Genomic DNA, 23,053 nt, shown 5'->3' on the forward strand with positions numbered 1-23,053 from the left:
ACTGTGCTCTCAGTCCAGATGGGAGGCTGACACACACCAGTGAATCATCTGATCCGAGATGTATGCTGACATTTGTGCCCATCTTATAACAATTCAGCGTTTGACATAAAAGGCAGGGGCGATACATTACAGATGGTTAATGCTGAGGTCACTTTCTCCAGTGATGCCATCATCAGCGATGGTTTGACCACTGGGTGTAATAACCTGACTGATGTTTCAAACATACAAAGTAAATGTTTAATGCAGAGATCGGGTTCTGCATTAATGTATCCCTCGGATGAGAAGGAGACACCATGACCTCTTTGCCTTAAAAAAATACATCATTTTCCCCCTCTTTTTCTTCAGGCTTAGTGGCGCTCGACTCGCTCCACGCAATGGAAGCATCCATAACTCGCAGGCAGCCGTAACTCAATCTAACAAAATGCCTTTTCAATCACTCTCATCTTTTATAGTTATGCCCATCAGACATTTACATAAATACATTATTCATGGTTGTAATTCTGGTTTCAGATGGGGGAGATATAAAACGTGTGTGCATGCGTGTGCAAGTGTGTGTCCTGATGTGTGTGTGTAGATGACAGGGAGAATGAAGCTGCCTTATTTTGTTTGTGGTTTGCACATTTCTGATTCAGTGGAGCACTCTCCATCAATGAGGTAAATTTACATTTGCCATTGCAGTAATAACCTAAAACCCATTCTGATGTTAACACTAGTATGCACTTGAATTCACGTTGTCCTGCCACATGATTACATTTGTGCATCACTTAAGAAAATGACTCACTTGACATTATCAAACAATTTAGCTCTGATAGTTGTTCGTGAAGGTGAAATTGTGTTTTTCAGGCAATTAGTTCATTGTCGGGGCAGCTGTTTATACTGGGCCAACCAATGTTTGCCTTATGAATCATTATTATGCATGTATAAATATATGGTATTAGCTCTGATCATGAGTCATGAATGAATGTAGTAATTGGTTTGTTGGAAATGTGGGTCCTCTGTGCTGAGTTTTGAAGATAAAAAAGATGGATTGTAGAAACTATAAATTATGCATAAATCAAGATTAGGGATAAACAAGAGTGTTATCAGATAAGAGCAAAAAGAGAGGAGAGTATTATTTTTTCAAGAGGCGATCTTTTCCGCTGTGAACAGTACCAATGCACGCGTTCACTGCATGCAGTCGCTTCTTTGATGTTCTGAAGATATTACTGCATCACAGATATTTATGAGCTCTGTGAGTTAATATTCACTCTACAGTGCACTGGCTGACACCTGCTAATATACACAGAAATATTCTCAAACAGCTAGATGAACGTATCAGATCAGGTCCCGGTTAAAAGGAACCTCTCTATATAAAGTAAACAGTTTTTTCTTGGATGTGCTGTCCACTCACACATGACTTAGTGAAGAAATGTAACACTCTGTTATAAAGAGTCAAAGAGGTTAAAATTAGCCATCTCCCAGATCTCCTGTTACCTTTCCTAAAGTCATGCTGCAGACAGAGAGCCATTGTCATATGATTACAGCAGCACAAAGACACAGGTGTAAAGTTACTACTGAAACATGCTCCTCTGGACACATTTACTTGATGGCTTTTTAATGTCCTAGGACTTTCCACTGATGACAGATAGATATCTACTTGGTAATGCAATTGTGCATGTGGAATGAGTAGAAAATAGGGTGTGTTGCCCTGATTTCTCAGAGGCTTTCTGTTTTAGTCATCTGCAGATTTCCATAATCCCCAGACGGCATAATTAGAAATGTTTGTCGTTAACTTCACACTGAGAGGTTTTACTGCCAGGAAGTGTAATGTTTGGCCATCTCTATACTGTAATATACCCTTCATTCTTTCTTTATCACCCATATTTTATGAGACAGCTAATTAAGTGAATGATAGCGCTGTAGGTACTTTCTACAATTTGATTATCTTGATCATTAAAGTTGGGAAATTTTGAGCAAAAACGGTCACAAACAGTAAAACCCTGCAGAAGGGGAGGTTTTTTATGTTGATATCTTCCTTTCGTTTTAAATTAAACTACATTTTAGAGAGAAGTATTAGACATTGTTGTGACACTAGAAACAATCCTATTTACAGGTCTAGACAACATAAAAACAAACTTTTATATGTATAATGTGTTACTTTAACTAAAACTATACAAGTGTTTTCAAAACCAGACTACCATGCCTGGATAATGTGGTTAGAGCTTAAGTATTCACTCAAAGTAACTCAAGTAAGTCTAGGTAGCCTATACCACAAAGGCTTTTTAATAGCTGCTAATAAAATCGTTGTGTTTGAGATATTGGTGACTGAAAAGGAGCTCATTGAGAGTATGTCTCAGCTGCATTCACATAAAGCATTCACACTCCAGTCTTACAGTAAAATGTAAAATATTGCTCAAAAGTTGTTTTGGGGTTTTTTTTTTTTGGTGCTCCTGAATGATGCTATTTTATGGAAAACAACCTCACAGGATAACACAGTGTTTGTGAAAAGATGTTTATTTGTGTCCATGATTTTACTGCTACATAAACTACTGGCTTTTAGCTAACTTAGGTATTAAAACTGACATGGTTGAAGTTCTCAAATCATCATATTGAAAATGATCCTATAATAAAAGCTTTCATAGGAATATCCTTTTCCTGGAGTCCTGCCTGTTCAGCTGCAAAAAAAAACAAATGCTGCAAATGTGAATTTAACCACACATCCTACTGAAACACACGGGAAAAATACAAATTTAGTCTTTGTCAACATGAATGTAAAGTCTTCTACTTCATGACCATTTTCCATAAAACTGCATGGTGAGCATCGGCAGTGAATCCACCTGCATTTACATGGACAATTATCTCATACAGAGTAAGTTGGAAGCAGCATCATGAGCTTTCTCTCTCTCTTTTTTTTTTTTTTAGCTCGCAGTGTTGCAGCTTTCTCTGTATTCGTGTTTTATCATAAATAAATAACATTTTGCTTGTATCATGTTGAATAAATTCAACCCCTCCAAAAAAACACACACACACACATTCACACACATGTGACATTATATAATGAACCCATCAGCAGAAATATCAGTTGGATCGTCTATTTATAACAGATTCAGCAGCTTTTGAACATTGGTTAAAAACGTTTTTTCTGTACATAAAAGTTGCATTGTCAGTCTTAAAATGCAATTTTTACACACACACACACACACACACACACACACACACACACACACACACACACACAATCACAAAGAAAACATAGAAGTAAAAGTATTCATGGCCAGTAAATAAATAAATTATTCTTCAATGATCTGCTCATTTATTACATCAATTTTATCAATACATCACATGTGTATGTTGTCACTGAACACGTTACAACTAGGCTTACTTGTTGTCTTCCCTTGATGCTGCTAGCCAGCAACTTAAAAGTTTCAAGCCTTAATTTGCTGGTAAATTAGCTGCAACTCTCTGATTAATGCAGCTGAATAAAAAGAAGCTCTCAAAAAAGACGCCTATAACAAATGTTTCCCTTATAGACAACTTACAGAATAAGAGTGGAAGAAGTTATTAGCATTAGAATCAAATCACAAGACGCCTCAGTCTCTCTTCAAGATGTAAATCAATATCCACTCTTTTAGCATCACTTGGGGAAATACCACATATTTGCTTTCATTATTATCTATGCATTGTGTTTAGGTAATAAACACACTAAAGCAGGGATGCTTCCAGTCTGGTCTTTGAGATCTAGCATACTGCAACTTTTAGATGCAGCCCTTCTCCAACATGCCTGAATTCCCTCTTCTGCATGTCATCCAGCTCTGCAGAGGCCTGGTAATGTGCCAGTTATTTGATTGAGGTGTGTTGCACATGGACTGCATCTAAAAGACGCAGGACAGGAAATCTTAAGGACTGAACTTGGGTACTTCTTCTCTAAAAGGTTTGATACCTATAACCTCAGGTGGTGAAAGATGTGTCAAAAACATCTGAACTCTTAAATATTGCAAGGTTTTGTGATCCATTCCAGATTAAATGGTGCTCCTCACTTAAAATATGTGCAAGTATAACGTGTAACATGTTTAAGGAATATTTTAAATACCCAACCTTCCACGTCTATCATAAAAAAATGCTGTTAAATGTAAACCTAGTCTAAAAGCTATTACTCAAAAGAATGAAAAGGTTTATGTAAACACAGATGTCTTGAAAGTATGCAGGCGTCTTGAGGTGCTGAAATATACGTGGCAGAGAAGCGTCTCAGAAGTTTATGGATGACTGATAACTGCAGCACAACTGCCAAATCATTGTTCATACAGTTTAATGTATCAGGAAAAGTACAAGTAGGCTCTCCTTAGAGGTGCACCGAGTTAACTCATGCATTTACTTTGTAACAATAATACACTGAATCAAATTATCTTTCAAGTACAGATAATGTAAGCCTTTTATTTCTTCTCCTTTTTGCACTCTCTCATAGTCTCCAAAATTCAGGAGCGAAATTTTTCATTCATTTACTGGTCTGCGGTCAACATAGGTGCAAGTCTAGTCTACTTTTTATTGGGGTGCATAACCTGGAAATGGGTATGTAGCCTTTTTAAACATTCTAGGTTTTTAAAAAATAATTTATTCGATTTGTTTTAATCGACAAATTGAACTCAGGGTGATCTTGAATTATATGTCTTTAATCAATAATTATACTTTAATTAATTATAAACAGTCGTCACATCTGGTGGTTTTATGGCTGTTACATCTTCATATTAAAATGCAAACAGACAAATGCAAACAAAGGCAGATAATGCATATGTATATATATATATATATATATATATATATATATATATATATATATATATAAATATATATATATATATATATATATATATATATATATATATATATATATATATATGTATAATATGATAATTAACTTGAGGAGGTCTTGTTCCGGAGGTTGATGGCTCTATTACAGTCTAGTTCTGACCAAATAACCTGAAAGCAAATAGTTGAAGCAACAGAAGCACTCAGCAGAGATAAGAGTGACTCTTTCAGAACAACAACATATAAAATATCAGATGTCAATACCGACCTCTCACTCTTATCATTTGTTTTGTACAATCTCTGCTCAAAGGATGTCTGGAGGGAACTGCTGAGGAAATAAATCTAGTGCAAAGACTGAACTGCATGTTAAATGATTTCTGGTTGTTTTATAGTCATTTTCCCTCTTTTATTAATGTAAAATGTGTTTTTTTCCCCCTTGGGTTTAACCAGTCTTGTCAATGAACTACTGTACATTTGTCTTATCTACTTTCCTCTTGAATGCATCCTCTTCTTTATATTAAAATCAATCATTTTGCAGCAGAATCTTATTTCTGAGTCACTCTGAATGAACATAATAGTCATTACAAAGACATTTCAACATATGGTTTGGATTACATGTGCCTTTTAAAGATGTCTGAGATACTCTTCTGTGGCTAAGACTGTGACCTCAGCACATCATGTTGAGGTAACTCTTCGACCACGTCAGGCTCCCTGCTGAAGCTTACCTCATTATGTTTGAAGTGGAACACCTTTGTCAACAAAAAAATCAGCCTTTACTACTTTCCTGGACACTGAGTGTGCATCTGTTACACTCAGTGTGTAGGTATGTATCGCCCTGAAACATATTTGTTCAGCTTTTCCCTTCATTGCCCACATTAAGGCCTTTTAGTGAGTTAATTTGTGGGTCCACTCATGCGGCTCCATCTACTGTGGCTTACGTATCTGTCTAAAGCTCCTTATTTGTCTACAGGGTGATGCAAAGAGTATGTGGGGTCTTAACTTTCATTTACAGTCGTTTACAAAGCAAAACCACTTTCAAATCATACTAGCAAAATGGATTTGTGGAAATAAAGATGAGACAAAATTATTTCTATGCTCAGGTTGTGCATTATGCATCTGCAGGCGACGTGCTGAGCTTTTAGATGCCACAAATATGGTGACATTATCATATTTGCCCAATACCAGTCTCTCTTTCAGCACACACTTGTTATTTGTTTTTAAATAAAGGTTTCTCACCATGAGCACTCATTCACATCAATATCTGCATCATAATGTTGCAACGGCCTGTTGACAAGCAAAACACTTGCAATTGCCAGATAAGAGCTCGAGTGGTGCCATTGATTAACCAGCGACTTCATTATAGTGGCTGCCATTAACAATGCAACCCCATCGATTTAGCCACTGAAATGGCTGTGAGAGAAATCAAGAAAGATAACACTATGAGTTGCGTTTTATATCGGATTCACTGCAGGAATCCCAACTCTGCTGCAGCCGCATGCAAGACAATGAGGCTCTGTGTGAGCCACCTTTTGCCCTGTCCTAAACTGGTACTTAAAATATCCCAGTGTCACAGAGCAGTGCTTCAGCTATTTCTGTATAAAATACAATGCCCTGCTGCTTCTTTGAATTGAGGGAAGGGGCCAGATAAGCTATAATAGGCTGAAAAGACTATGTTTAAGTACTAATTCCTCATCAGTCTCAGAATGTCTTTAAGATAAATATCAAGCAGTCATTCATTTACCTAGAGAAGGAAAACATGTCAGTTTGGCAGACAGGAATACACTTTACTGGCTGTGAATCAATGTGCTTGGATGCTTTGCCAGTCATTTCAGGAAAAAAGGCGCATTGCGTAATAGTGTACTTGAAATAGCTTGTGTCAGAAGTAGGCCTGTGTCGTTGTTGTATGCTCTGCGATCTGAGTGGTGGATAAATGCTGGGCAATGAGGTGCGTGACCGTGGAGAAACAGCACAGCGCTGTGGACAGAGTGGGTACTTGTAAAAAAGATGAATTATTCCAGACAGCCGAAACTAAAACGCAGCTGGCACATTCAGCCAGCGGAGGCTAAAAAGGACAATGGGTGTAAATAGAAACCATGAAGTTTGTGTAAGCTGGGATAAACAGCGCAACTGTAATTAAAAATTCATAATGTTAATATTGGCTTCTTATACAGCTGCAATTTCCGGCTTTTTAAAACAATAAATAGAAGTTATTATATCAGACCCTTTAATCGTGCAAATGTTTTAATGCGTGTCAAGTAGCCTTTACCCAGCTGTCTTCACAAGGTCAGCTTAGTGATTTAACATGACTTATGTTTGCATAATGGACTGCTGCCTCGTGAACAGAGTCTCGTGACGCCCTGTTTTCTCTTTTGGCCAATTTTGTCTTTTCACGCTCGACTAAAAATGTAAATTTATATATATATATATATATATATATATATATGTAGTCTATGTAAAAGACATTGTTTCAAGCACCGAAGCCAAGCTGAGCGCTGGAGCCATTACGCAGAGCAAGTTCCGCTCAAAACAAAGCACCTCGCGAGTTCCGCGTTTCCTTTTGAGGAATCATTTGATGGCCCTATTAACTTTCATGTAACATTGTTTCTTGAAGGCATCCACAGCAAGCGCCTCAGTGTCATTACTGTGAGAAATGTGCTTTCATACTGAACGTCTTTTACAGAAGTCCTGGAAGATACCTAGTCTTCAAACAGCTCCTGAATGCGGATCAATAACTTAAACAAAGCTTTTAAATGCTTATTATTTTTACCGAAACGCTATATTTACTGTTTCATATAACATCTTGTCACAGACAGTTGAATGTCGTTTATATGAGTTTAGTTATATCAAAATATTTACCGCAAGTGCCTTATTGCAGTCAAATAAAAAGGGTTAAAAAGTCAGTGTTAAAATATTTTTAAAGCGTTTAAAACACCGACCATACATACGTTATTTACAGTGTATGTAGTAAAAATCGCGTTTTTCTGTGAAGCAGTGAAGCCCTAAACGTATTATTTTGAACTCTCTTCAAGATACGTCCCTTGCAGGACCTTCGGCAATCCATTCAAGCCAGCAAGTTTGGAGAGCGTGTTGAGTTTAATCAATTCATAACGTCGAGATGGAGCCGAACTCACTGAAGGTAACGTTTGTTATCATCCGTCGATTTATTTAATTTGCCTCTAATCGCCTCCTTCTGTAAACACGCGATAAATCTGTAAAAACTTTGACACATTGCATTTCAGTATGAATACATCCGTTTCATATGTTGATTATCTAAAAATAGTTCAGTCTAAATGACAGAAAAAATTAGGAGCAAAGCTGAGAAACCCCCAAATGTGAGATTTGCCAGTGGTATGTTGTGAAGAAGATGCGTTTTGTGCCAGCATTTGTTTAGCAACTGAGTCGATTAACCAGTCATTAATGTAATTTATTTGTCTTTTTGTCCTCTACAGTGGGTGGGCTCGTCTTGCGGTTTACATGGACCATATATATTCTATAAAGCCTTTAAATTTAACCGGAACGCCAAACCGAGAATCCTTGCTCTCGGAGACTTTTTCTTCGTCAGATGTAAACCCGAGGATCCTATTTGTATAGCGGAGCTTCAGCTTCTCTGGGAAGAAAGAACAAGCAAGCAACTTTTATCAAGCTCCAAACTTTATTTTCTACCCGAGGATATCCCCCAGGGACGGACAGTTACTCATGGAGAGGTAGGAATATTAAACACCTGGTAAATAATTATCAACCACTGTTGTATATATGTCTATTTTTTTTTTAAATTTTTAAATCTCTTGCGCGAGATAATTTTGTTCAATAGCAATTTCACCGCATTAAGACTTGGCAGCATGACAAGAGGCATTCATAAGCGCGTGCATTTATACTGACATTGATGTATTGAGCACCACAAGAATTGGCCTACAGAGGAATTTGTTCTCTAGTTTTACTTTAGCCTGTTTGTCCATTGTGGTGTCAACTGCTGAATGTGCACTTGTCCAGCTGCGCTCAATAAGGTTGCCGCTGCGCTCTATGGGGTTAATTGTGTTATAAAGGGGGGGAAATCCGCAAGAATCCTGCGCCTGGGCTCTGTCATTGCATTTCTTAGTAAAAAAAAAAAAAAAAAAGCGTGTCAAATACTGACATATGGGCGGAAATTGCGAAACGGTAATGAATGCATGGGATCAAACTGGCTCAGATCGGTCGCTGCGATAGTTATTAGATATTTTGTAATGGCAGTCTGATGTTGAAAGAAGCTGAAAGCGAGTCATAAAAGCGTGGCGGAGCAAAGCCAGCGCTGACACGTCTTAACTACTCTCCACGCTTTGCATAATTTTCCCTGTGAACATTTCCATCCTCAACAATGCCATATTGTCAGCTCACATTTGAGGCAGCGCTTAAAACGCCCCTGTGTTGCATTACGCTGTTGTTGGCACAGAAAAGCAATAGTTATGATTGACTGTGGCCATATGTGGCGCTTGTGATCCGGTTACAACGGTTTGCACTGAACTGCATTACTCTTGATTGTGGAGAGGTTTGGTTGTTGTTGTTATTGTTTTTCTTGCGGGCTGTAAAAACAAACGATGTGTTGTTTTCTCTCTGATATGACAACAGCGCTAGAAACGACTCCTCTCTGCTTTTGATCACTTGCGGCAGCGTGGAGATTATTCTGTTTTATTGTTTGTATGGAAGGACAAAGCAGTGTTTGTACTTGACTCTTCCGCTGATGGTTTACTTACATTCTTTCCTCTTGAGTAATGAGAGTGGCTATCACGTTTCCCTTTCATGAGAAAGGTGGCTATTTATGGATGGCCGCTTAGACAAGCTATATCATCCTTGTGAATTCTTCTATGAACGGGTATCATCGGCTGAAGCCCTTTGGCTTTAGCATTTAACACGCTGCAATTATTTAGTAATTACTTTGAGTGCATGCGTTGCCAATTCTGAGACCACACTCGCAAAACGACATGTCAGCTCCGCCCCTTTCCCAAAGACTTATTTGCATTACAAAGTGCTTACATTCCAGTTCATTGAGTTTATCTGGAAAATATTAGATTATATTACCAGAAGTTTTGTGGCTGCCAGTGCAAATAAAAGCACATATTTTTTTTATGTCATATTATGACATAAGATCAGAAAATTCATTTGCTAACAGCGTAAAAGAAGAAAAAAAAAAAGATAACAATGCATTTTTTTTTAGCTCCTAATTTTGCAAAACGATGTTTCTTTCCAGTTGCATATCATATGATAAGCCCAGACACGTGAATTATATAATTTGGGGATGATAAGTTTAAGGGCTGCGTAGGTGCCTGCAGGCTGACCTCAATTAAAGGGCTTGTCAAGCGTTTGGCTCTCAGCAAATCGGACTATTTACTGTATAGTTAATAGTTAACTGTCAAAATTGCTCTACCAACTTCAAACCAGTTTATGACCTTCACTGAGTTCATTCAGATTCTCGCTGACTTTGCCCCATAACACTAATCTGCACTGCATGAGTCAGCTAACAGTGCATACAGATGCAAGCCATAATCCAAAAGACAAACAGGATGGGTAAACCAGACCCCAAAAAAAAGGGGGGGGGAATGAAATGGAGAAGCTGTAACATTACATTTCATCAGTTGTTAAATTCTGCACTTGAGTGTTATATGTGTGAAAAGGTAAACATTAGAGAGGAGTTCATTTTTAGCCACACTGAGAAGTGGAATTTATAAACCACTTTTCTTCAGGGCTGTTAGTGTGTGAAGACAGACTAATGGCTGTGGAGCAACACTGAACCGTAAATCCATAATTGACTGGCTGAAAATCAGGAGTTTAAATTGGCCTTGTGACTCATACAGATATGAACTCCATACGTTACAGCTCTCAGGAAGTGTGATATTTTCACAAGAATTCAGCGCTAAATGAGCACCGAGGTTAAAAAAAAAAGAAGAAAAAATAAACACAACAACATTTATTCACAGATCATGTTAGATTTAATCTTGAATATTTTTACACAACATAAAACAATATTTGACTTGTGGTATGTAAACAGCTGGTGCAGGGTTGCTCTCTCTCTCTCTCTCTCTCTCTCTCTCTCTCTCGTATCTTGAAGATGGCTATTAACTTAAACCCAAACCAATATCCTCCAAATACCAAAAGGCATAACATATCAAAGCACCAGAACAGCCTTATATATTGACCCAGCCTACTAGAAATGGATGAGTGATTCACTTGTGTTCTCAGTGCTGAGGCATGATGTAATTTCCTGGTTATTTCTCAGGTATTTGTTTGCTTTCAGCCTCTCCTGCAGTGTGTTTGCCCTGTTTTGCTGTGCTGTGCAGTGACAAGAGGAACCAACCCATGACCTACTGTGCTTGTTTTTCTTCTGTCACAGGGTTGGAGGTCAATTCCTTTTAAATGCAGCCAGCTTTAGAGCCAGTCATCTTTGGCTGGAAATAAAAATAATGATCCGCTAAATAAATGCAACTCTCGGCGCCTGTGTTTGCTGATTAGATGATAAACAGATCCAGGGTAAATTTATGAATCTATTTATACAGAGTTAATTATTAAGTCCATATGTGGAAGAAGCTCTATTTTTCATTGTATCTCAGTCCGACAAGCACTGTTTACCACCACCAGTTGCGCTCAGCTTGCTGTTTAAACAGGCTTTGTGTCGGGTTGCTCACCCATTATGACAAACCCTCTATCAGGGCCTCTGCTCTATTTGTCTGCCTGCAAACTGCCACTGACTAAACAGCCACATGTGTTTTAAAACTCACTGAGTGACACATTATTTCTTCTCACTCCAAATGACCTGTCTCTCCTGCTGGTGCTGATCACTGGCTGTGATACTTTCTGTTTTCGGAGTCCCCGTTTCAGTAGAAAGCTGTTGCAGATAACAGCTCACCACGCACGACACCCACTTATTGTATACTCTGCTTCAGGCGCTCAATTACTTATTCTCATCTTCTACTGTATATACTACTTTACCGCAACTAAAGCAAAGCACTCTTAATGGGAATTCACAACCACTGAGAATATTCCTGGATCATGTTATATTAATGTGCTATTATCATCACCTCTGATTTCATCTGACCTCTCCTCTCCTCTATTCTGTCCCTGTAGCTGACAAGGCTTTGGCACATACACACAGACACTCTGACAGGCAGGGGACTGCAGCAGTAGGCCAGTATTGATTGCTGTGGAAAACACTTTGGCATGCATCCAGAGCCATTTCTTCAGTACATGGCAGTAGTCCATGCATGTGTTTCAGTGCTTGGAAAGCCAGCTTGTAGGGAAATTAGATTGTATTCATTTGCTGCTTCTTTGATTTTTCCTGAGGGAAAAACCCTGAATGGGTAATTCAGGCATCTGGGATGCTGGTTGAGTTAAGTATAAGTGGCTTAGATACAGAGAGCGACCAGCATTTTTGACGGGTAAGGTCATTCTTGCTGAATGACTCAAGTGTAAATGTGATACGGCACATTTTTTTACAGTCACCTTTTTTTTTTTCTTCTTCTTACTACGTCCATACTGTTCTCTTGTCTTGGCCAGTCTGTGCATTAAACCAAATCTCTCCATTCACACAACAATGGCAGGAATTTGGAGGTGGCGCGATTTGGAGGTGGGTGGGTGGAAGGGGTCTGCAAGTGGGGGCTTTTAGCGTGCGCGTGCAGGGCGCGCACGCCTGTATGCCTCCTCCTGCCGTAGAACAAGTCATTAACTCTGAACACTGCCCTCCAGTGAATTCCTCACCATTGCTGAAATAGCATGTAAATTATTGCCAGCTTTTTAGGGTAGTGTAATTTAAAACCTTTAAAATGTAATACCCAGGACTTCAAAGGCAATAAAAATAAAACATTCTGATTCTTTTTCACCAAACTGTTTTGTGTCTTCGCTGCCTAAGTAATGATATGTTACAGGAGCGCCTGTTTGTCAACACGCTGGAGACTTTTGGTGCTCTTAAGCTCGGTTTCTCCCACTTTGTCATTGACTAACCACTTGAACAGGCAAACATTTGCCTTGATGCATGACTCCAGTGCCTCTAGCTACAGTGGATCATTATTATAACCTTTAAGGAGAACGCAGCCACAGATGGGAAGCTCTTGCTTAATACTCCTGCCAACATTTTTAATTCCTAGCTGTGGATTCTTGGATGCAGCATCATGCATTTAGTCTTCTTTTTTGTGTGTGCATTTACTAAAACACAAGAATACAAAGCTGCAGTGATTCAAGGGGGCTGACACAGCTTTTTCTGCGGTGTCACCTTACATGATGGATGCCTCACCCACTTTCAGAAAGGCTTTGAAAACTCTTCTTATCTCACTATTTCTCTCTGTCATTATAGCTGCAAAAAGAATGCTAAGTTCATATATCACTCCAGCTTGTGTAACAGCAATCTCTTAATGGAATCAGCGAATAAAAGATGAGTTCAGCACCCCCGTCGGTATGACAGCAACTTTTCTGCATATATGAATAAACTGCATGAATTAAGTGACAGTGTTACGTACAATAATTCTCACCTTTTAAATTCCGCACCTTGAACTCTTTGTAGTCCTGCGGCAGTCTCAACAAAGCATATTTTAATTCATTTGTCCCCTGGCTTACTCCCCTGAGCTTCTTTTAAATTCTCCGATAAGTTTGTTTTGGGACACTGAAGCCAAGGTCAGTCATGGGGAGGGGAGACAGATAATGAACTCATATTGTGTTTCATACTCTGGTTCTCTCTCCCTCTTTCCTTCTCTCTACTTCTTCTCCTCTATCTCCTCATTGTCCATGTCACCATGTCCATTACTCAATTACTAATCTCCTTTGGCCTTAGGAATTCCAGCGTTGACCTCTCTGAGGCAGCAGGCTGAAACCTTCCCAGCATGACAGGAGCCCTGTGTGTGTACGCGTCCATGCTATATAGGAAGACACCCACCTACTGGGAGCAAGCACCCCTTGACTTCCAAGCTGAAAGTCCTGTCTGAGCGATGAGACGGTCGGCCACAGAACGCTGACAGTCAAGAATGCTCTCGCACAGCGGCGCGGATTTCTCGCAGGGAATTGGGCGCCGCGATATGGAATATTTCAGGGTGCATTGTTTCTAATTGGATCACCACTTATAGAATTGGAAACATCCCTCTTGTGCGGTTTTGTCGCCGGCACAACCCATCCATATAAATTGAATGATATGGATTTTAGTGAGTTTAATTTCAATGCGATTGCTGGAGTCAGGCGTCACTGGGACAGACTTGTCTACACTTTCACAGCTGAAGTCGGTTGAGTCCATTATGTGCAGTTATAGGAATAAATTCACACAGTAATGCTTATGGAGATACCACGCTGCTGCAGTAATAACATGAATTATTGATAGTAGCTGGAGACAGGATGTAACATTTCACTGTTAATGTGTTACCTTGCATTTCAACTCAAGCATAAAGGCAGCAGTTAATCTGTGTATGTGTTTATTGATGCACCCGAGGCAAAAAATAATCTGAACGCATTAAGAGACGTAGAGTAGAATGAGGAGTGTATAAATGCCGTTAATGTACGTGTAGGAAGAGTCACTGAAACGACACCCGGCTGTTTGGTATGTTGCTGATGTGGAGTGTCACCTCTTGGCTGTGGGCTTGCAGTCTTCTGACCTATATTATCAAGTGGCCCGCTGGCTGTGTACGCCGCTTTGCTAAACTATCAGCTGCCTAACTCAGAATGACAGCACAGTGTGGATGGACGGCATTTACACAGGAGCAAAGCCCCTTGTTTCTAAGATGCATCTTTGAAGCCCAAAATCCAAGGAGCGAGTCGCAGACCCCTGCTGTGCTGCCGAATGCTGCTGGAGTGATTCATCCCAGTCGACTTACAGTATGTCTAAAGCCAACACAATTAGTGAGTTGATTAATCAGCAGTTGAAGATTATGAAGTTCCAAAAGTTTAAAACCTAGTCAAGCTAAAAAAAAAAACCCACAGCTCTAACTAATTAAACTGGTCACTTCTGCTGAAACAAACTCATGACTTGGAAGGATGTATCTCAGTTTCTTAAATCTAAATATTTGCTGTTCTCAGCATTTTAGTGCTGGTTTGGACTGTTTGCACTGGATATCTGCTGAAGTCTTGATAAGTTTGTCCACTCGGACTCTAAACTAGAAATATTGCTGCAGTTATACAAGAAATAATCACAGGCTGGAGACCTGCATCGGTGTTTTTTCTGACTGTCGCGACAGACCAGGTCTCGCTGCTGTTGTGCTATTGTGATCGTTTCTCAATAACTGACTGGCTTGGCCGCTTCTCAGAAACCCTTCTCTTAATTTTCCAGTATTTGCATATTTCTCAACAGAATATCATGACTTGCGCAAAACCACAAACCACTCCTCCATCTTCCTGCAGCAGCTCACAGACTTCTAAACATTGAGAATCTGTTGGTACAGAAACACGAGAAATGAATCGCTGCACACCAAAGTTAATGGATATAGCCTGTTTTCAGGGTTGCAGCTCCCTTCATAGACTGATTATATTCCAGAGCGTGTTGACAGCTGCTGAATTGTACTCACCTGTTGTGTTTTTCTCTCTAGCCAAACAAGTTTCCGTACAGGATCTGTTGACACTCTCACAAGGCAGTGTGTCATTCAGCTGATTAATGTAAAGGGAACGGGGGTTTTTTTTTAAGGTTTGGTGCTGCTGTGTGTACGCTCTGTGCGCCACTGAAATCCCTGACAGATTGCAGTTTGACTCTGTGTACAACAGCAGCAGAGCATTCAGTGCATTAGTTGTGCTTTGAATGGACTCAGCAGAAATATTTTGTTTCCCTACGTGCTGTCAACAGATTGCATCAAAGTACAGTAGATAATTCTGCACAGATACGGTGCTATGTGGTTTTTTGGCTGCAGGCTGGATGCTATTTACTGTTTCTCTGCATTATTCAAATGGCCTGCTTTTGTGAAGGCAGAAACAGCAGTCAGTTTTTCATTGCATAGAAAGCCGGTTACAGCCACCCGCCACCACTTGACAGCTGAAGACAGCTCATTATAAGAAGACCAAAAAACCCATGTTTGATGTTTCTACTTAGTGAGGGAGGCACAGCTATATCAAGCTATCCCTTGCAGGCTTTTCCTTTATAAGGAAGTACTGTCTCCAACTGCTTGGGATTTGATATGCCTGTAGTTGCAGTTGATGTGAGGGCTGAATATGAGTAATTGTATAGACAGAGCACTCAGAGAGAATCTTAAACACTGAAAAAGTCTCGTGTTTGATTTTGAACTATGGTGGCAAAATGGCAGCAACACTTTGTCATATTCCATCATAATGCAAAAAAAAAAAATCCCTACAAAAAGAAGGATTTGCAGCAGAGTTGTTTGGAATTTTATGACCGTGTCCACTTCCTCTACTTACACACATAAATATAACATAATGAGTGTTGTTTTAATGTCAGTAACACACAAGCTGTTTGAGGGGAAACTGGTACAGCCAGACAGATGCCTGGTAAATTGTAGATAACCAAGGTAAACATCTGAGACTTACTTGGTGTGTTTTCTGTCTGTACACATCTGTCCTCCAGACTTACTTGTTTCTCTAATCGCCACCTTAAAGCACAGCACTCCATTCTGTTGGTAACAAGCACCTCAGCTATTAGCCCTTCAAATGGAAACAGATTTAACTGTCTTTGCTTCCTTCCTACTCTGCTGGACTTGAAGTTTGAGTATTAAGAGGAGCTGAATCAACATCAATATATGAAAAAAAAAAAAAACCACACACACACACACACACAAACACACATGCAATAGGGATGCAACAGACTAAAGTATAACCCATAAAGTCATACCTCGGTGTCAACCATGCACATCACTGCTTCAGATTTACATTTACATTTTTCAGTTTTATGCGAATCAAAGGCTCCCAGTTCACAGCTTTTTTGCTGTTTATTCATTAGACTCCCAGTGTAACAAATTTCATTTCATCTACTCCTCTACACTTTGAAGGTGTAATCAAAGCCGCCGAGTGTGGCTTGAAAAGCATAAAATCTCAGCATTCACGGCGAATATCAAGAGCCCCGACTTCCTAAACGCATATCAGAAAGTCTGAAACACCTACATCCTCATTGACATTGATTTAACTCCTGGCATGAATTCAATTCGGCAATCGCCTCCATCATCCATATTCATGGTGCTGTAATTTACTTACATTAATGTGCATCCACAGCCGTGATGCTACTTGACGCACATACCAATTTAGCTGATAAATAGTGATGGTCTGTTCTTTGTTTGGCTTCCTTTACTGTTTGATGTGCTGATTTAAGTCCCACTTATTTCACAGTTTTGACCCTGATCATTTTTCTTTTCAGTGAAAGGTAATGCATTGCTGTTGTTTCCATAATTACAGCCATACAACTTAAAATATAGTTGCTATTTGATACTACTTGGGCGACTTTGAGAGTCTAAGATTTCACTAATAACACCTGTTCTGATTCTTCCCCGCCTCTTTTCAGCATGAGGTAATTGCGGTGTCTGAGAAAGTGATTGTACGGCTTGAGGACCTGGTGAAGTGGACGGTACCAGACTTCTCAGGATGGGCCAACGGTCTGAAGGTAGAACCTCTCAAGCCCTCTGTGCTCCGGGAGCTGGGGACCAACGGGAGGCGCGAGGCCCTTCACCGCTACAGGGAGAGCACCCTGACCAGCGGACTCAACTTCAAGGATGTCCAGAGGGAGCGGGCGCAGCTAGGTGAGCACAAGCAACTTAAATTTCTCTCCATCCCAGAAGGTTACTGCAGTGTTTCCATTATCTCTGGGCTGCTGAGGTGAATGTTTATGTATTTGTGTCCTGTGCTCGCCATAAATCACCCAATGTTTATAGACCTTTGCTTGGTTTAACAAGTGCTGTCTCAACTGGAGTCATTCATCAGTTTGTAGCTTGAATTACTCCTGCTATAATGAGCTGAGAAGCACACTAATAGAGGGTGGCTAAGAGGTAATGGCAGTCTCTTTGCCAATATATTAATATCTCCTCGTGTAACAGCTCTGTTTTCAGACTGTGACAAGAAAGACACAGTTGGAAAAAATTGAAAAGAAAATCACATAATTTGGCTTTCGATGTCTTTTAAATAACGAAGTCACATCAAACTACAGTCTAAAGCTCCTCTGTTACCTTCTGATCCATCAGTTCAGGTCATAATTGGTTGTGTAGCTCAGCAGCTTTGTGGATCACTGCTGCGTGCGTCTGAATGGTTGTCGGGTGTATTCATCATGTACACTGTGCCATTAAGCATCATTGAATGCTTGATTCTTGAAGCGGGCTCTTGGGTTCTCGCTACAGCTTCGCTCATGAATCAGGCCCAACATAAAGCTGGATGTCTCCGCGGATGACTCATCTAATGCAAATAGGAAACTCTGGCATTTGAGCTTAATAATCAGAAAGAACATTATGTTCTCTTTGAAGCCGTTTCCCACATATTTGCCTCTCACATGGCTGTGATGTAATACCTTATGCTGATTAAAGTGGAGTAATATAACAAATCAAACAAGCCAAAAATACCACCGTAATTACACTACCGCTTGTTAGGTCACAAGTTTGTACCCCGGAGATTTACTCCAGAATTTTAGCTTTATGATCTCCTATTAATTCAAATTTAATAACCACCTTGTTCCTGCCGACTACTCGGAAGTGGATTGGCTAGATGCTCGAAGATACTTGACTTGTTCTGAAGAAAATGCTGATTTATTGATGACTCTTGTAGTGTTTTCTGCTTTGGATCCTCTGCGAAGAGAAGCTGTTGTTTGTTTCTGTGCGATGCTGTAATGCCCTTGATTACTCGACACTGCATGAATCTCATACGCAAAAAGGACAAGAAGATCAATAATGAATGCTTTGTTGTTATTCCAGTAATCAATATAGCGTGAATGTGCCTACGGGGATGTGTGTGTGTGTGTGTGTGTGTGTGTGTGTGTGTCTGTATGGGTATGATTGCTTGCTTGCATAAATAGATATGCCAGCCTGCTTCTTCAATGGTGTTATGTTCCATATCTTGGCTTTCTGTAAATGCGCAGCATCGTCCAGATTTTATAGATTTAACTGTTGTCAGTGCAATACCCTGATTATAACACTATTGTTGTTGAGAGGCTGTGTGTGTGAAAGCAATATGTATGTGTGTATGTGTATGCGCGTATGTTGCTAATGAGCAGCGTTGCCGCTAATGACTCCATCAGGCTGTTTCTAAATGCACTTGTCACTCCGATGGGACACTCCGCCAGAGAATCTGCCCACTCAGCAGAACGGGTTTAGACTCTGGCAGGGCACCAGAGACACACACACACACATGTGACATGCAGATAATCAGTGGTTTGCACTCACTTATCCATTTGTTTGTTTGTTCACTACGTCTTTGGCGTGTGCCTGTTGCTGACAGTCTAACAATGGGGAGAGGGGCAGGGAGTTTTAGAGAGAGATCACTTATTCATCAAGCAAAATGAGTGTTACTGTGCGCGAGGTTTTGCATAGAAATATGAAATATGCCACTGCAATGCTGCTGACTACTGAAATGAAATATTTATACTGCAGCAGCAGCAGATCAGATAGAAAAGTAGCCTTAAAGCATCTTGTAGCTGAATGTCTGTAATTCTCTGTAATATGTTGGCTCATTCACTAAACTGATTTTTATGATACGGCTATACCCCCTCTTTATCTCTTGCTTTCTCTCTTCATTATTTATTTTTGGATTGTTTTAGCCTGAAGCAGCTACTTGCTGTATTACTTGAATGATGTATTTGCTGATTGTTATTCTCGGGCTGATGTGTAGCTGTGTCAGAAGAATTGGATTGTTCTCCATAACAGGATACTGCAGCAGTACCAAAAGCTGCACAGAAAACCATTGTGAGCTGAACAGTAATAAAGTGTGCCATTGTTATTGAGGGAAACTGTGCCTTTTTTTTGTGTGTGTCCTAACTTTTCCTGGCATGCATCCAGTGTGAATTAAGTACCCCTTCATGTGTCTGTGTCTCACAGGCAACATGTGAAACATTCAAGCTCTTACACAGCAGCATGAAAGTTGTTGTTTTTTCTTGATCTGTAGAACATGGGCATAATGATTTGCTAAGTGAACAAAGCTCCACTGTATTCTGACCTCAGAAATGCATGCCCGTATAAAGTAATTAATTAGAAACAAGTGACCTTCGCTGCAGTGCCGCATCATTCACAGCTCTCTAAAACCTTTGAGGCAAAGAAATGATTGGTGTCATCACTCAAATTGCCGCTCAGCCAGGCTGTGCAATGTTTTATTGGCCTACCTGGAATAACAGACTTGTCTTGAAGCTCTTTATATATATATATATATATATATATATATATATATATATATATATATATATATATATATATATATATACATATACATTAAATATATATCTATATTTATTTATATATTTATAAATATAATGTTACTGTTTCTCTGCATTATTCGAATGGCCTGCTTTTGTGAAGGCAGAAATGCATGACAGAAATGCATATATTTATTTATGTATTTATAAATATGATATATATATATATATATATATATATATATATATATATATATATATATATATATATATATATATATATATATATATATACACATACACACACACATACATGCACATATACATTATATATAAATATAAATGTATTATATGTATTATGCACTGAACTAATATCTTAATTTTAAATCTACAGCTACTTCTGTGGGTAATATTTTCCCTGAACTAGCACATTAGTATTTATGTCGTGTTTATTATAGTATTAAAAACCCTTACATATGAAACCTTGGATGGCCAAAGGGCATTTAATTATATTATATCACAATTTAATTGAATGCCTTGCGTAAGCCTTTGAAAAATTTTCTTGAGCAAGAACTCAAATATAACTCAGTTTTACAAGTGCATTAAGAATGATGTATTGTATTTTGCACTCCTTATGTAATCTGTAATGTAATTCACTTAATCAGGTAATGCAAACTGTCCACTCAGTTTATCTTGTACTCTAGTGAGCTTTAGAGCTTCTTTTTACAGTTCAATCCACCAGGGATGGTTTGCCAGGGAAGTTTACATTCTACCCCCCTCTATCTCTCCCCAGGGGACTGACCTGTTTCTTTTCCATTTTTTTCATTGCTGCCTGCTGCAATTGCTTTCTGGCTGTATACTACAGTGGCGAATGTCTGAGAGGTGTATCAGCTAATACAGTTTTTTTGGTTTATGTTTGGAGAACAAAACAGATGTAGAAAGGAAATGCTAAAGTAATTTGTTTTTTTGTGCTTTCCTTCTTAAATTCAAGCCCTCAGATGGAGGTCACTGGGTCTATTGTGAGTTGAAATGTTTTAGAGGGGATTATACAAGGTCATCTTTTTGCCTCAGCATTCAAAGAACTTAGAAGGCATACATGACACCTGCTCCTCACCTCTGGTATTGTTTGTAGCTGCTTCATCCCTTAGCGAGATTCTTGGCTCTGAGAAAAAACAAAGAGTAAAAAGTGTCTGCAGAAAGCTTTCAACCTATCCTTGACATTGTCAAGTAAATTAATTAGCAAATTTATTTTGTATGTCATATAAAAGTTTAAGAGGCATCTATTTTTTTTTTTTTATTTTATTTTTTTTTTTTTGCTGCTGGAAAAACATGGAATGGAAATATTATTCAAAGAATGAAATGTTCTTGCTGCTGAAAAGCATTATAGTGTGCTTTTACTCTCTTTTCCCATCTAGTGTCTCTAACAAGGTCTCAAATCAAATTATACTTGAAATAACTGCATGAAGGTGCACGCTGATGTGAGTTTTATGCTTGCAATCAATGACTTTATCATTTTTGCCCCAAATAATCTTTGATAACTGACCTTCATTACGGTTTATGCTGCATATTTTGGAATAAATTCATTATATAAACTTGTATGGTGCTTTTATTCCTCGCTGCATCAGGAGCGATTTAGTGTACATGATCTTGCTCAAAGGCATCTAAACACATAAATGAGAGCAGTCAGGGTTTGAACCATTAACCTTTTCAAAAAAGCCTAACCTTGGTTACTAAACTCTTTGTTGGATTAAATTAAAAGCAGTTCAAAGTCAGTGTGTTATGATGTGGTACTGTTATGATGTGGTGGTTTGCTTTTTCCTTGGTTCTGGGTTCCTGTTTTATTTTGGTAGTATTTCCTGTTTGGTTCCCTTGTTTGTTTGTTTAGCTTTATTGATTTCCCGGTCATTGAGTTCACCTGCGTTCACTTAGTTAATTTGCTTCACCTGTTTCTTGTTTGGTTTTTCTGTGTATTTATACCCCTCGGTTTCAGTTGTGTTTGTTGGTTCATTGTCATTCTGTTAATTGTCATTTTGTTGCTCTGCCCTGAGAATAAACCTCAGTTCTGTAGACTGGCGCCCCGACTCCTGCATTTGGGTCCACCTCCCTCCAGCCACTGTAACACAGTGTTCCTCTTCTCTCCGGCTAACTGTTTACAGGATGCAAATCTCACTCTCCCAGTTAGAAAGTTTTCTCTTTAAACATTTACTTGAGGCTAATATGAGTCTTCTGAGGTGTGATTTGATTGAACTTGAATCCTTTTTATGTTCAAGTCTCTGCATTTCAAGATTTCCTGCTGCTGCGGATGGACAAGATTGTAAAGATGTAATTTTATACTAACAACAAAAAAACAAAAGACTGTCCTTGTGTCGCATATCCCATGCTTGTTTAAGTTCAATCTGCAGCAGCCATTACAAAGGGCACGCTGTTGGATGCACTATACACATAACAGGGACATGTTCCTGTAACATAACATTGACTCTTGATTATCAGCAGGTATGACCATTTCTGTAAAAGCAGTCAGCTTGTCTGGAACAGATGTTTTCCAGATTTGTGTTAACTAAAATGCCAAGGAGGAAAGACAGCAGCAATGTTTTTAAAGAAGCAACTGCTCCTGCTGATCAATCGGATAGCGGTCATAGGTTTAATAACCAAACACCACGTACACAGAGCGATTATTCACAAGTGGAGGGTGTTGCAGACAGTTGCTAGCGTTCACAGGCATAGACAACCCAGCAAGTTCACTTCAAGGTTAGATTATGTAAGGGTTAGGGAAACTTTTTTTAATATTGATTTAGACATATGTGCATCAATGCAAACCCTGCTTCATCTGACAGAAACTGCTTTAAATACCAGATAATCCCCACTGGAATATTAAACGTAAATCTTGTAAGAATAACTGATTTTCCCTCAGTAACACCACAGTCCCTTGTCTCTTAGCCTATTATCATTAGCTAGCATAACAAACATTACCAATTGCATTACGTTAAGCTAGACGGGAACACGGATGCATAGAAT

The 23,053-nt window shown here is 39.1% G+C and overlaps 1 protein-coding gene across 1 annotated transcript in view; it reads left to right on the plus strand.

Moving 5' to 3' along the window:
* Nucleotides 1-7,897: 7,897 nt before the first annotated feature.
* arid5b (AT-rich interaction domain 5B) overlaps nucleotides 7,898-23,053 on the plus strand; it is a gene marked incomplete at both ends in the record, with an annotated part of 73,865 nt that continues 58,709 nt past the window's right edge. Inside the window, 3 exons of the mRNA XM_079249405.1 lie at nucleotides 7,898-7,918; nucleotides 8,232-8,486; nucleotides 17,216-17,450. Coding sequence (XP_079105531.1) covers nucleotides 7,898-7,918; nucleotides 8,232-8,486; nucleotides 17,216-17,450 — 511 coding nt within the window. The remainder of the gene's footprint in view (nucleotides 7,919-8,231; nucleotides 8,487-17,215; nucleotides 17,451-23,053) is intronic.

This window comes from Telmatherina bonti, assembly GCF_933228915.1.
Source record: "Telmatherina bonti genome assembly, chromosome: 11".
Classification (NCBI taxonomy): domain Eukaryota; kingdom Metazoa; phylum Chordata; class Actinopteri; order Atheriniformes; family Telmatherinidae; genus Telmatherina; species Telmatherina bonti.